General features: G+C 32.8%; 1 protein-coding gene across 1 annotated transcript; it reads left to right on the forward strand.

Annotated features, from left to right (window-relative positions):
• The first annotated feature begins 4,734 nt into the window (after positions 1–4,734).
• LOC145014463 (transcription factor SAC51-like) lies at positions 4,735–8,550 on the forward strand. The gene is made up of 4 exons (XM_078973178.1): positions 4,735–4,926; positions 5,988–6,490; positions 6,707–6,848; positions 6,929–8,550. Exon 4 carries the CDS (start codon positions 6,947–6,949, stop codon positions 7,763–7,765), a length of 819 nt encoding a protein of 272 aa, XP_078829304.1. The 5' UTR covers positions 4,735–4,926; positions 5,988–6,490; positions 6,707–6,848; positions 6,929–6,946; the 3' UTR covers positions 7,766–8,550.
• Positions 8,551–16,123: the final 7,573 nt, after the last annotated feature.

Genomic DNA, 16,123 nt, shown 5'->3' on the forward strand with positions numbered 1-16,123 from the left:
CGAGTGGTCTTGCCGAGTTAAGGGATTGACTTAGTGAGTCAGGGAGAGTCAGAGTGGGTTGACAGGTGGACTGAGTCAAGCTGGGACTTGCCGAGTTGTTCTTGAGACTCGGCGAGTTGAGTCGTGGAGGCCCCCACAACTCATGCCAGGTGGAACTCGTCGAGCTAGGAGAATACTCGTCGTGTCAAGTGAGGATCCCAGGGAAATCAGTGTATGCGCATAGACTCGCCGAGTCGCTATAGTGCACTCGCCGAGTCCGGTCAAAGTTGACCGTTGACCATTGACCAGTGTTGACCTATGTTGACTTGTTAAGGGATAGTCAACCTTAGTTGTGAAGTGTTATTTAGAGATGTATTGTGTTATAGGAGGACTATAGATATGGAGATCGAGCACGAGTGATCTCAGGGACTTGCGAGTTACCGAGATACGCGAGGTGAGTCTTCTCACTATACATACCTTGAGTAGGTAACTAGAGTTATGTGATACAGTGCTTGTATGCTATATTTGTGTTATGTGTTGTGCTGCATTATTCTTTGTAATCTATGTTGTGCATGTTTACAGAGTTAGAACCTGAGGGTTCACAGGGTTTGGGTGCACGGACCCACAGAGTTATAGCCTCGAGTGGCTAATATGTGTTATATGTGGTATTTTGGGGAACTCACTAAGATTTGTGCTTACAATGTTTGGTGTTATTGTTTCAGGTACTAGTGACGACCGCGGGAAGGCGCCGACTTGATCTGTACACACACATGGGATTTATGATTTTGAGATCTTGGGATTTTTGTATTACTTGAATTGAATTTCAAACATGGTTGTTTTATGAATATTAAGTGAATTATGTTTTTATAAAATTTGAAAAAAAATTTGTCTTGAAATTTACGGTGTTACAGTTATACTTTACATAACAAGTAAGCATTACACTAGGATTTACTATACGAACGAAGCACACACTTTGAAAAACTATAACACGTATAGTTTACGAGAAAATCATGAACATTTACATACTAGAAACACTATATCCAAGAGATATTTTCATATACAAGAACAAATGGACATTTCGTACGTAAATCTGTTTTATACTAAGTTTTGTGAGACATTTCACGTACTTTCAAGTATTCATTTTAAGTCCTGTGTTATATACCAAAATACCTTGTAGGGGGAGCGTGATACTTGTGTATAGATCTATACGGGATTGATAATCCCACACCTAAGTTGTTAGCTACAGCTAGGCCGGCAGGCTTGGGGGTGACAAACGTCATAACTTTTCAACGCCTGAAGAATGTTGTTATAGGCATACTGGTCAAATAGTATGGTTATAAGACTCACATGGAGTATTAAAAACACATTGATTTACGGGGTTTTTCAAATGCTTTAACGATTTATACATAAACCTACTATTTTAGGCATGAAAAGCACTATTGCATTACAGTTTTGGAACAATTAAACTACCATCTACTATAGTAGAAAATATGGGATTTTCTAGGAACATTTAAACATGTACAAACCATTTTCATTCTATTTCATACAAACATTGTCACTAAATACTTATGAACTCACCAACTTAAATACTGACCTACTCTTTCAAAACCACTTGTATTTCTCAGGGATTTAGTAATACAAGTAAACTACAGCTTTTGAATAAGGGACGCTGCGACGTTAGTTTAATTTCATTTTGACATCATATAGTAATTTCTTTTGAAACAAGTACTTTTCTACAATGTAAACTTTCAAATTATATATATGATGGTTGTGTTACTTTCTTTACTATGTATTCAACTATTTCGATGCTACATGAAGTCATCCGCCCTCGAACGATTCTGCCGTTCTGGTTTGGGGATGTGACAGAAGGCAAGCCAGATGTGAGCTATGGGCCTAGAAGGCAAGCCAGACTCACACTGTGGGCTCAGGAGGTAATATAGTATGTAGAGTTTTGGACCTATTACATGTTGTTATTATGTGTATTATTGTTATGTATTGATATTTTTGGGGAACTCACTAAGCTTTGGGCTTGCAGTTTCAGTTTTGATTTTCAGGTACCTCAGATAATTGCGGAGAGGCAAAGGCGTGATCGTACAGTTCCTCACATTTTATGACTATGTTTTTGGGAGACTCTGATATTAAATTATTTGAAAACATTTTGTAATAACTAATGGCTTTTGAATGTTTGGAAAAAAAGTTTTAAAGTGGCTTGATTTTTATGGGTGTTACAGTTTACACCCTATTTAAGATGATTGAGTCCTTCAATTACATTACCCTTTCATCCCCCATTGACTTTTGGTGCTAATTTCGAAACCCTATTCGTCTTGAGTATATTTTTGAGCTTACAGGGAGTTTTTGGGTGTTCTCTTGTGGTTTTGAAGATGAAGGAAGCTTGAGGAGAAGCAAAGGAGAAGAAGAAGCTTGTATATCCAGAGTTTTTTCATCATTTCTAGTTCATTGGTGGTATAAAGTCTGAAACTTGTTCATTCCAAGCTTAGATATAGGTTTAGGGAAAAACTTAACCTCTTATGGTCCCTTAACTTTATCTTTTGGAGTATGTGCTACTCCAGACCATTTGAGTTATCCTTTTGGACTCTTAGGGGTGCTTGAAGTCATACAAATTGTATCTTGAAGGTTAAGACTCAACCATGTATGAGTTTATTACAACCTAAGAGAGATAGATGGCTTAATTCATGGTTTGAGTCCCAATAAGGCATGCACGAGCATAAAGTTTGCAACTTTATGGCTTAACACACTTTAATGAGCTTCGATATAAGTTTTGGACGTTAAAGCTTACTGGATTAAGATATTAGAGTAAAAATAGGCTGACTGACCAGTACGTCGGGCGTACTTTAGAGTACGTTGTGCGTACTGGGCCAATGCCCCAATTCCGGATCATCAGCGTATGTCAAGCGTATGAGCCATGTACGCCGTGCGTATATAGTTTGTAAGCTTATGAGATTTTTGGGCTCGAGTCTTGTTGGGCTTTTGACTTGTTTAGGTTTGGGCCTCATGCCCACCTGTTGTAGGAGGACATTTTTGGGCTTTAGGTCATATTAGGTGCTCTTGGGCCATATTGGGCCTTAAAGGCCTTATATTTGGGATTGTAAAGGCTTTTTGGATTAGTGAGGATTTGAACCTTGGTATGGGAGGCCTAATGAGGCAAGGGTGAAGAAAATCTTTTGCCTTAAGTCAAGAATTAGGGTTTGGACTCTCGGGTTAGACTATTGACCTAATTTCTAATTAAGGTTTTATACTTGTGCCTTAGGGAGAGGATTTCGGGAGTCAGCTGTTGAGTGTGATTTGATACCTTCAGTCTGAGGTGAGTCTTTTTCACTGTATCCGTGGGTCGAAGGCATCAATGCCGACCCACCGATTTATGTTTTTGTATAATGATTGTCTTCATGACAACTCTCAGTTATGCATGAATTTGCTTGATAAATTTGTGATCCTTTTTGTTATGACATTATGTGGTAGTGGTAGGGTGAAATAGACCTGTTATTCAGTTGAAATAGACAAAAGGGGATTACAAGCACCCATATATGCTTGATTGTATCCAGTTGAAATAGACTGAAGGGGATTGCAAACACCCATATATGCTTGACTGTATCCAGTTAAAATAAATCGAGGGGGATTGTAAGCACCCAAATATGCTTGGCTGTATGTTTGTATGGTATATGGTATTTTGGGGGAACCCACTAAGTTTTGTGTTTATAATTTTCAGTTTATGTTCCAAGTACCTCCAATTCGAAGTGGAAGGGCCCGACCTGATCACACCACATCACCTCATTGATTTCTGTATTTTGAGATTTTAGGAATTTGTACTTTGATGATATGTTGCTATGATACACTTTTGATTGATATGATATGAGTATCGTATGCTTGAATGAATTTTAAAAACAAAAAAATTATATGTATTTTTGGGATGTTACAAAAATACTCAAGTTTAAACAAAAAATTTTGTTTGGAATTACAAACATTTAGTTTGTAATTTAAATAAAACGCTTCATATATAAAAATTACTTTATGTAGCTATCAACCACCTGTACTTTCAGCTATCCGCTCCCAACTTCCACTTACTATTTTTATCAAATAAGCCGTTGATCTAAGACCATCTCCAATGCATTGAACTCATATGAGTTTAATGGATTGACACATATACGTTCCACTTACTATACAACTTACCCATTAAACTCTATACAATTTAATGGATTGTCACATCATTTATCATTTTCTTTTTATTTATTGTTATTTTAAAAAAAATTAATTAGCATGAAATTAAAAATTAAAAACTACAATTAAAATTAACATTAATTTAAAATAAAAAATAAAAAATTATATATATATATATATATATATATATATATATATATATATATATATGTGAGAGAAGAAAGAATATAAAGTTGAAAGGCCATTGAACTTCCCATTCCATTGAATCTTAATCATTTTTCTACAACAAGATTTTGAATTGAACTTCCCATTCCATTAAATCTTAATCATTTTTCTACAACAAGATTTTGAGTTTAACCAGATATTGAACTCCTATCGGAGATAAAAGATATCTAGTTTTCTCCTATTCATCGTTTTCGTTTTTGCATAAAGGTTAAAAACCGTATGGACCCACTTCCAACCCAAAACCGGGGTCAAAATTATGAAACACCCGTACATGATTATAGAGTAATAAATGCACCCGCACTGAAGCGTGCGAATCGCACGTACCGAAATACAACAGAGACTTCTTCTCCTCCCTGCACGCGCGGGGGTCAAGGACATTGATGTCTATATAACTTTTTACTACTCTCTCTCTCACACACACCTTACCCTATCCATCACTCTCTTCACATCTATTCCTGCCCGGATCTTCCTTTTTCAGTAGATTTTGTTACTGGGGTTTGCAAATTATCGTGTTTGGGATTTGTATTGGATTTTCAAGATTGTTGTCAGGTAAATTTCTCTCTCCCGGTTTTTTGTTTTTACTGTTTGTTGATTCTCTATTGGGTTGTGGAGATCAATCGATTTGGGAAATAGGTTTTCTCTCTAATGATCTGTTTTCTGATGAACGTTCATTCTGTTTTTTTCTTCAATGTTTCTCAATTCTCTCTTTGGCTTCTCGATTTTGAAGATTAATCGATAGTAGGTTTCTGATTTCAGCCAAAAGTTCTCTCTCACTTTCTGTTCTCCGATGAGCATTATTTGTTCTGTTTCATATTTATTTTTATATGGTCCGGTTCTCTCCTGGAAGACTAGGAAATATAAGAATTGGGTCGGGATGTAAGTTCTAATGTATCTCCATCTTGTCTTTATGTTATTCTTCTGATCATTTTGTGGGTTTTGAAGAGTAATGCTTTCTCCGTTTATTGGGTTTTGAAGAGCAATCAATTCGCTAATTATGTTTTGAGACTTGTATAAATTTCACTCTCATTTTCCTGATTTTCTGGTGAAATTCATCGTTTTGCTTTACTTTCATCCAGTTTGTTTGGTTTCTGGGTTTCCAAGATAAACCAATTTGGGATCTGGGTTTTAATTTCTGGGAACTTTTTCTATCCATTTTCGGTTTTTAAAAGTCAGGATCGCTGTATTTTTGGAATTAACCGCGTTTCATTACTACTAGAACCATACATGTTTTAAATCCAAGCTTATTATTTCTTGTAATTGATCTCTGATCATTGCTATATTTAGTATGAAATATGCAGTTTATATGCTATCAATTCTTCAAAGGGAATAAATCTTTGTATGCATTTTTTTTAGTCTTCAACAAGTTTCTTTTAGTGTAACTTTGTTGTTTTACATGAAATTATTTAAAAAGGCCTTGAAACACGCTGAAAACAAACGGGTAAAGTTACTGGCTGAAGCCAGTAACTTTAGATGTTGATTTGAATCGGTTAAGAAATTTGATTAAAGCTACATATGCAATTTTACATATTTCTTACTTGTTTCTTCGTCGGGATCCTAATCATAATTACTTATTCACTTCTACTATGTCTTCTTGTTATGTTTCTTTACAGTCGATTTTCTGTTCTCGAATATTCAAAGAAGCTAAGAGGTCAAACACAGCATGCGGTGGTGTAGCTTATCTGTAGACGTTTATCGTAAAGTCATCTCCCTCAATCTCTACTGTCGCGTGATTCTGTAGTATTTAAACCTTGGAATCCCCATCAAATCAGTAATTAGCATTAACACCTCCCTTTAAAAATCGTTAAATTTCTCCATGGGAACTAATCTTTTTGTCGTCATCCCCTGCTACTGCCGTTGGATTAGCTGAACCAAACCCGATCCCGTTCTTTAATCTGGATCAAGATTGAATCTTTTTGGTGTTTTTTTGTTTGGGTCATCGTTGTTGAGATCTTTTGTGGGGGTAAATTCATACAAAGGTTTGCAAGTAGTTATGGTGTGTCAATCTGCCGGCCAAACAAGATTCCGGGCGTTGAAACACGAAAATGGAATTGATGGGAGTGCCACCATAATTGTTAAAGTTATTGCATGCTTTCAACCTCTCCAAGATTGTCAGGTTTGTTATGATTATATATTGTTTCAAGAATTTATATAATTTCTTACCAACGCTAAATGCAAAAAGAACGAAAAAAAAAAAAAAGCAAATTATTTCAATTGATTTGTGTACTAAAGCATCCTAGCGTGTTTCAATTTTCAAATAAAAAGAAGGTAAGTCGTAAAATTTTTAACACGTGAATCTAATCATTGTATTGTTGTGTATGTTGTTTTCCAGGCTGAGTATTTCCGACATTTGCTTAAACCTGTAACGTAGTTCTGTTTTTCCGCTTCGTGATCAAGCTGGCATTTTTTTATTTCATCGTTATTAAAGTTTTTCAGAAATCTTTATATACGTACGTGACACTGTTCATCTCCTGGTAAGTTTCTTGATCTAAAAATTTAATATTCTTTTTACATATCATATTCATATGCTTATTGTTATCATAACATGTTGTAGGTGACAAACTTTGGTTAAATGGAGAAGGGTTTTGAATCCTGGTTTCAAAGCCAACAAATCAATCCAAATTTGTCGAGTGATCCCGGTTTCCGGCACCGGCTTAACATTCCGTCTTTGGGGAACATGCTTTCACCTTACGGGAACCCCCCGGAATTCGCAATTCCGGCCGGCAAACCGGAACAACTTCCTGAACCTGTACAGAAGAAGTTTCTAGTGTTTGATCAATCGAATGATCGGACCACACTGATTTACAGCTCGATTCCGATTCCGTACCACCTCCCGGAACCACAATTCACCTTTGAAATGAAAAATGAGGATTCGGTTATGGAAAAACACAAGGATACCCGTTCTTCGGATTCGTTTCATGAGGATACAGAAGAGCTCAAGGCATTGCTATACTCTGATGACGACGGAATCGATGATTCCGAAGACGAGGATGAACAGAGTACCGGGCATTCCCCGGTGATGGGGTTCGGTAGCCATGAATGGCTCGAGGAAGTAGCAAGTTCGATTGATTGTAGGAAACGCCGGAAACTGGATTCCGGAGAGTATGATGCGGTTTCCCTTGAGGACACAGCAAGCTCCGGTGTTAATTGCTCCGGTGAGGCTGAGCTCAGTAGCTGCGGGAATAATGGCGGAAATGGGGCGGCGGATGCGGAATCAGGGGGTAAGAGGTTAAGAAAAGAGAAAGTGAGGGAGACTATAAGTGTTCTTCAGAATCTGATTCCTGGTGGTGGGAGGAATGGGAAGGATGCCATGGTAATTCTTGATGAGGCCATTAATTACTTGAGAATTTTGAAGGTGAAAGCTAAAGCCTTGGGGCTTGATTCTCTCTAAATGCATCGTGCATTAAGAGTTGTACGTTGATCTAGCTAAGCTAGCTTTGGTTGGGGATTAAAAAAAAAAAAACTTTACTTTATTCAAGATTGTGTCTACTGGTGTGTTTTGAGTGTAAAAAAGAGAATAAGACGAGGGAAAATTGCAGTCGGAATGGAATGGAATTTGAAATCTTTTGTGAAGATAAGTTTTGGTTTCCTGAAATCCTGATGATGATGATGATGATGGTTGATGGTAAAAAAAGATTTAGGCTTTATGTAAAATCTCTTGCTTCCTGTGAGTGTACATCTTTTACCCCGTGAAGTACACAATTCAGTCGTTGCAAAATCATTGTCATTGATTTTTGCTTAAAAAGAAAAGCGAGATGTGTATAGCTTTTTCTGAGATTGTGTGAAAGAAGGGGTAATTTGGTAAATTTGGTGCTTGGGATTTGACTGGTTGTGGGGTTGGAATGAGAAAATTGAAAGCAGGTTTGAATTGATACTCATCCATCAAGGCGTTCTCAAGTATTATTATCTATAGGATTGTTGGTAATGATTCTCCATGGGTCTATAAAAAGGTTAAAGAAAAACCGAATCTGATAGTCAAGTACAATTTTTACTGCATGGGGTACAAATTTTAAAGACTTTATTGTATGATTTATGATCGAATATGGCCAAGTTTGTAGTAATGTACAACTTTGATTTAACGAAGGAATGAGGTACAAAACTTGAAGCCTAGAGTAAGAATTTTCTTATTGTATTATATTATTGTACAACTTTTAATGCAAGTAATTTCTTGGATCATTGTTGAGAGACGATATTTTATAGAGGCTATAAAGAAAAAGGCTAGATGATTTAAGTACAAGTTTTAGGGCATATGGTACCACATTGAATGCATGTGGTACAAGTTTAACATGTGAAAAGGACTGGTGTGTGTGGATGAGAAAAGCAAGAAAGTCACTTTTGATTCTTTGAATTAAAGAGACGTGGGACTCATGAAATGGGAAGCTTGCATGCCTGGTTGATGACTCAGATGGGACCCAAAACTCACTTCAAAGTCTCCCTTTCACTTCTCTGGCTCTGGTTCAAGTTCAAAGGGTAATCATCGATTAATGGCGGTTTTTTCTAATGGACAAATTGTGTTTAATGATAACATGCATGGTAGTTGGTTTTATCGAAAATATTAATATTATTAGGTTTTTATTTATGAGATAATAACATAAAAACCTTTAAATAAAAACCTTTAAGTTTGGCAAAATGCCAAAATCATTCGGATTTATTCTTTTGATGATTTTAGGTTTACTGAAAACGGATGTTTGCAAAAAAAAATTTCAAATTTATTCTTTTGTTTGTTTCTGATTTTTTAAAGCCTTATCAATCTTTTGTCATTTTTTTTTTTTTGTTCATAAAAGTCCTTATATTTGGTTGGTTTTATGATTCATTAAAGCTCTTAAATTTAGCATAAATGTTCGATTTTACATTTGATTTTACCGGGTAATCTGCAAAATTAGTAAAATAGAAAAAAAAAAAAATCAGCAAAATGATAAATCTGTGTATTTTTACCAAACTTAATGGTTTTTTATATAATTATCCCTTTTATTTATAATAATATTTTCCTTATGTGTATTCCAAAAGGCTTATGGCCAAAAAAATATGTTGAAGATTAACACTTTGACTTCAATATGTTGAAGATTAACAAACACTTTGACTTCGAGTTTAAAACTGAGGGAAACTTAATGAAACGAAAGAAAAGAAAATGAAAAAAGAAAGGAAAGGAAAGGTGGAGAAAAATGAAAGAAAAGAAAATAAATATTCTCTTTCCTTTCAAATCATTAAAAAAAATCATCTCATTTTTTTTTGAAGGGTAAATATGTTAAAGGTCCATTTCTTCTTATTTCTTTCTTTCTCTCCTTAAAAAATAATATTCATTCCATTCCAAAATTATAGTGTATTTTTTTCTTTTTGGTTTGTGCCATGATAATAACCTACTTCTAAAAATAAATTAAATTTTTATCAAAATATTCCTTATTATTACTTAACAAACTAAACATTTAATGAAACATTAAATGCAAAGAACAAAATTATTATTTTATTGTATAAAGTTAGTAATTAATGTTTCTTTAATTTATGTGTTTTTTTTACTATGGACAATAATTTTAAGACGGAGGGAGTATGTATTTATATCTAAAGTTTTAAATAAAAATATGCAAATATGTATTTATATGCAAAAAATACATATTTATTTGTAAAATATGTTATTTACATGTAAAAATATATTTATTCTTTGAAAAAGTTATATATATATATATATATATATATATATATATATATATTTGAAATATTATATTTTGATCAAATCATGTAAGATTAATGGTAAGATATATTTGAAAATTATATTATTATTGAATAAATTTGTACAAAAAAATTAGAGGTTAAATATGTACAAAAACATAAGTTTAGTGATTCAATATATACATAGTAACTACAATAGTCGGTCATAATTGTATTTTTTAACTATTTTGAAAAAAGTTTAATGATAGAACATAAAAATAAGTTTAATAATAAATAGGGTAAATAACATAAAAGACATTCATTTTACACCAAAATTTTAATTTGATATTGTGTTTTTTTTGTCTCAAATTTGACACTATGTTTTTCAATTTGTTACAATTCTGACCACTTGACCGGTTAACCATATTAAATGCTGACGTGACATGATGATGTGTCAGTTTTGATGACGTGACATTTTGACATGATATGCTGACGTGTTAAATTTGATTTTTTTTTTCACTAACTTTTCATTTTTTTTTATCGATTTTGACACTAAGTTTAATTTTTTTCTTTAAATTTTGACACTTTGTTTTTTTGTTCCAAATCGAACATCATTTTTTCAATTTTGTTCAATGTTGATAATTTTCTATTTGAAACCGTATAAATATTTTTTTAATACATTTAAACCATATAAATATGGTTTTTTTCAATTAAAAACCATAGTTTTGTATAAATACAATGTTTTTTTTATATAAAAACAATCATTTATATTAAATACGTAACTTTAAAATGAGTTTGGAGGTTTTGAAACATGTAGTCGATCAAAACCTAGATGTCAAGTTTGCAGTTTATGAAATTTTTACATCTTAATAAAAACTTTTGGTTATTTTGATTCTCATAATATAACTAATGCATGTTTATACATTATGCACTGAATGTTAAAAAAAAAAAAAAAAAAAAAAAAAAAAAAAAAAAAAAAAAAAAAAAAACTTGTATTTAAATAAAAATCTATCTTTTAAACGAATAATATATATTTATACGGTTTAAATGTAATAAAAAAATATATTTATACAATTGTAAATGGAAAATGGTCAAAATTGAACAAAATTTGATAAATGATATTCAATTTGGAACAAAAAATACATAATGTTAAACTTGAAAGAAAAAATTAGACTTAGTGTTAAAATCGAAAAAAAAAGTGAAAACTTAGTGTTTTTTGTGGAAAAAAAATTCATTTTTGATACGTCAACATATCATGTTAGCATGTTACGTCATTAACACTGAGATGTCATCATGCCACGTCAACATGTAACCTGGTTAACCGGTCAAGTAGTCAGACTTGTAACAAATTGGAAAACACAATATCAAATGTGAGACAAAAAAAAAAAAAAAAAAAAAAAAAAAAAAAAAAAACTTGGTGTCAAATTAGAATTTTGGTATAAAGTGAGTGTCTTTTATGCTATTTACCCTAGTAAATATATACAAAATCTAAAATTGTTTGCCTTCACAAAGTCATTATCCTTTTACTTTAATGCAGTAATTATCATTGATAGTCATCATCATTGATGAGCAAATTGTAAGAAATATTTAGGTGTTCCTGGATTTTGGATTTAGTTTTGGGTCTCTTCATTATTGGGTCTTTCACATGAATGGGATGAACATTTCGGGTTTTTTAATTCTTAGTTAATTTTGAAGCATTGGTGGTTGTGTTAGATATTTATTCAATTTCAATTAAATTAGTGATATTGGCATCGTTTTCTTTATGCATATGCGTGCACAATGTTTTGCATGCGCACATGTTTATGAATGTATAAAAGAAATTGATAGTGATGTATGTTTTGGAATTGGGAATAATCCATGTTTTGTCACTTTTTAATTTCCTTTTATACAAGACTATGACCAAAGAATTCTTTAAAGTGTGATATTGATATATCACGTTTGATTCGATTCGATCTACTTAAAAACACAAAATTGATAAAAGTATAAAACACGCATAATGGATACTTGGTTAAAGAGTACAAGATTTAATTATGGGTCAAAACATGTCGGATGTGGACTGAATTTTTTTATTTTGTATAAATATTTGATGTATTAAATATGATTTGCAAAAGAAAAAAAGAAAAAAGAAGCTATTAATAAGATTAGAAAAAGTAAATAGAATTTGATATATAAAGAGGAAAAATTGTATAAAGTAATGTCCAAAAAAAGAAGAGATGTGGATTTGAGAACCTTAATTAATACTTAATTACATTATCTTATTTTTATTTTTTTTGCATAGACCGGTCTTAAACCGATTCTAGACCGTTTAATCCTTAATTGGTTCTTACCGAAAGTCCTGCCGTCCGGGTTCAATCTTTAGTTTTAATAACGTGTCGGTCCTCTTTCAATTCAATCATATGAAGACATTAAGACCGGACGGGTCTCACATTAAACCAATCCAATTTAAGCCGGTCCAAAAAAAAAACTTAGCCCGTTAGACATATAACCCATATAAAGCAACCTAACAAGGCCACGCCCTCATTGCCTCCTAGTTGTTTTGAAGTTGCTTGCATTTTAATATTTTATCGCTACTTCCACCCCTCCCGATTTTCTTATACCCATGGACAAAAAGCATCATAGTTAAAACTCAACTTAATTAAACTAGTTTTATTTATTCAATCAAATAAATTTATTAGTTATTAACAACATATAATAATAATACCTATTAAAAAACAAACATGATCTTTATATTTAAGTTCCCCCCCCCCCCCCCCCAAAAAAAAATAAAATAAAATAATAAATAATAAATAAATAAATGAAGGCAAAGGCTGCAAGCCCGTTAAAAAAAAGGGCTAGCCAACACCAAATAATACCAATAAAAAGTTTGGACGACTCTAATACCGTTAAATGGAATGTAGTTACATGGTTTTTCTGAATTAATTCCAACTTTTTCAGTTGTAACGCTAAACATCCCTTTGAGTTAATTTTATTTTTATTTTTGGTCCGTAACAAACATACAAAATAAACTCTTTCACACTTCCTCTCGCTCACGTTAAGAGAGATCAATCATTTCTAACATTCCTTCAGTATTGTAGTTAACATCGTTCAATCATAAATCCGATTTCTGGTCCCTAAGACATTTATCTGCATTATTATAGCATGATGATAATCATGCATGATAGATAGACTCGGGGGAGACAAATCGTATATGTAAAGATCATCGTTAGTTTAATGATTATGAAATGATAGAAGATGGGTCGATACTCTATATGGGAGACATACTAGTGCTCCAATTTAATCTTGGGAATTATATACATGTTTCTAAGATTAGGAAAAACTTAGTTTATGGAGTTGTATTAAACAAGTGTGATTATAAACAAGCATATGAGTATGATAAATACACATTATCAAAGTGTGGTGCATTTATAGGATTTGTGTATCATTCTAATGATATGTTTATGTTAAATTTAAATAAAAGTATTGCATATTCTATATATATGACCTTGTTAAGAAATTGTTGTATATTCTATTTGGCATGCATGTTTAAGACATCTTTAAAAATGAATGTTTGGAATGTATAAAAATGGATTAATTAATCCTTTCAATACTAATATATAAAAATATAAAACCTATGTGTTAACTAAAATAAACAAACAAACCTTTTTAATTGTAAAAACATAATTAAAAACAAATATGTTATGATTGAGTTAATTAATACATAGCGACTTTTGTAAATTGCATGCAACTCCCACCACCCAAATTAGACTCCTAGTTTAATTAATGTCGGCTTATCTGTTAGTCGTGTTGGGTCTGTCGCTCAATTGAAAACTATGAAACAAGTCTGCGGTAGTTCAAAACTGTAATTGGCACAATTACGTTTATTAGAAGTGGACAATCGAGTGGTTGTATCAGCCAAAAGTCATCTACGTATCGCCGGACCGCCCCCGCCGACGAAGAATAGGTACCACCACTATAGACAGAGTTAGTGAGCCGTGTAATAGGCGACCATTTCGTGCGGTTTGGGGGGGCACTTGAGTCAGCCGCCGGCGCCCGACAGCATCCCACCTTAGGTAATAAAAAGTATTTTGTTACATTTATAGATGACAGTAAACGTTTATTTTATGTATACTTATTATATTCTACAGATGAAAACCTTGATAAATTTAAAATTTATAAAACATAAATTGACACATGGCTTGTAATATGTTAGTATAAACATTAAAATTTATGTATAACGTATGTGTATAATATCTTCAATTGCTCAAATGAGTTGATGAGTTTACCTCGTAGGACACTAGATTCTCAAGTATTTAAAATGTATATAATACTAATATGAAAATTCAATCTTCAAGATATTTCCAATTATGCATGAGTTTGGTTTTTATGTTCGTTATATTTAAGTTAATTAGGGATTAAACTAAAATGAGGTAGTAATGTTGGTGATTTTAGTGTCATCAAGCAATTTCCTAAAATCAAGATTAATTTGTGACAAACTAAGTTCAACTTTAGCTATAATACAATTCGAGATGTGGAGTGTATGTTCGCATAAGCCAAAGTGAACTTAGTAACACGGGGTTCGGTGTTGTGCCCCTGACGTCGGCCCTGCTAAAAATAACTTCTTGCCAAAAGTCAATGGTCTTGTATGTTGGAAACAATATAACTTCCCGCAAAAAATAACCGATTTTAACCACATATTATCTATATAAATTTGTTAGTTGTTGTAGAAGATTATCATCTAGTATTACCTTGTCACTTTTTCTGAAATTTAGATTGATTTATTAGATTATCAAAGTCTATATTAATATCCCAAACACTAGGGTTAAATACATATTTTAGAAAGTATTTCTTAAATGAACCTAGAAATTATCTAGATTACATTGTTATTCAAATTTATTTTACTAACACTCATATTTATTATATTTATCTTGAACAGTGACCCATAATACAATATATATATATATTAATTAGATGGATGATGGGAGTTAAATTCCCTCCATTTTTTAGGAAAAGGTTGCACGTCAACTTATAAATTTTGATTAGAAAAAAAGCATCATAGTATATGTATCAAAAAGGGTGTGAACCAAAGGCACAAGCATCTACTGTTTCCTCATGAATTGCATCTCAATTAACATGTAATGTCTAGGTACGTGGACAAGCATTGTTGGTGTCGTAAGTTGTGTATTAAACGTAATATTTATATTCTTTCTATTCAAGAGATGAAAATGTCACTGATGAACTTATAGTTAGTTCATTCTTTGTGGGGTAATAACCGCTTTCAAATTGCGGTGTCGAATACTAATGGTGTTTCTGGTGGTTTTCTTGTAATTTGGGATGATGATGTTTTTTTGTAGTGACTCAACTCAGGTGCATGAGAACTTTGTTGTTCTTGATGGGATGTGGAGAGCTAAAGGTGTGAGGCTTATTATTATTTTTGTTTACTTTCCTCAAGAATTAGAAAAGAAAAGGCAAGGGTGGCGGTCTCTTATTAATCTTATTTGCAGCTCCGATCGAGAGATTATTTTGATAGAGGGTTTTAATGCAGTTTGGAATGAATCAGAGAGGTTTGGATCAACCTTTAATGCTACTGAGGCTAGGGGTTTTAATCAATTTATTGATGATTAAGCTCTTAGTGATGTTCTTATTGGGAGGTTTGCTTTTACTTGGTTTACTCGGTAGGGAACCAAGCTTAGCAAACTTGGCCGGTTTCTTGTATCGGAGGGTATGTTTGATGTTTTTACTGGACTTTTTACCACGATTCTTTAGCAGGGTATCCCGAACCACAATCATATACCCATTTCGTTTATTTCATTCCCGACTTGGGTTAGATGGGTTTGATGAGGTGGTAAGATATTCATGGGTAGTTCCAGTGGAGGGGGTTTCTAATGCTATGGTTATTTTTAAGACGAAGCTTAAACTTCTTAAAAATAATTTGAAAACTTGGAATAATAGGAGAAGATCTAGATTCGAAGCCACCAACAGTCAACTATCTTTGATGATCTTTGAAGTTCAGAAGCGTATTCAGGAGAGAAGGGATTTGGAGATTAATCTTAATTCCCAGATTCATCTTATTAATAAACTTAGACATATCGAACATGTCGAATATCTGGATTTAGCTTAAAAAGCTTAA

This window comes from Lactuca saligna, chromosome 1 (genome assembly GCF_052625555.1).
Source record: "Lactuca saligna cultivar CGN05327 chromosome 1, ASM5262555v1, whole genome shotgun sequence".
NCBI lineage: Eukaryota > Viridiplantae > Streptophyta > Magnoliopsida > Asterales > Asteraceae > Lactuca > Lactuca saligna.

Excerpts from the sequence above, each read along its gene's own strand:
- LOC145014463 (XM_078973178.1), top strand. The coding sequence starts at position 6,947 with ATGGAGAAGGGTTTTGAATCCTGGTTTCAAAGCCAACAAATCAATCCA.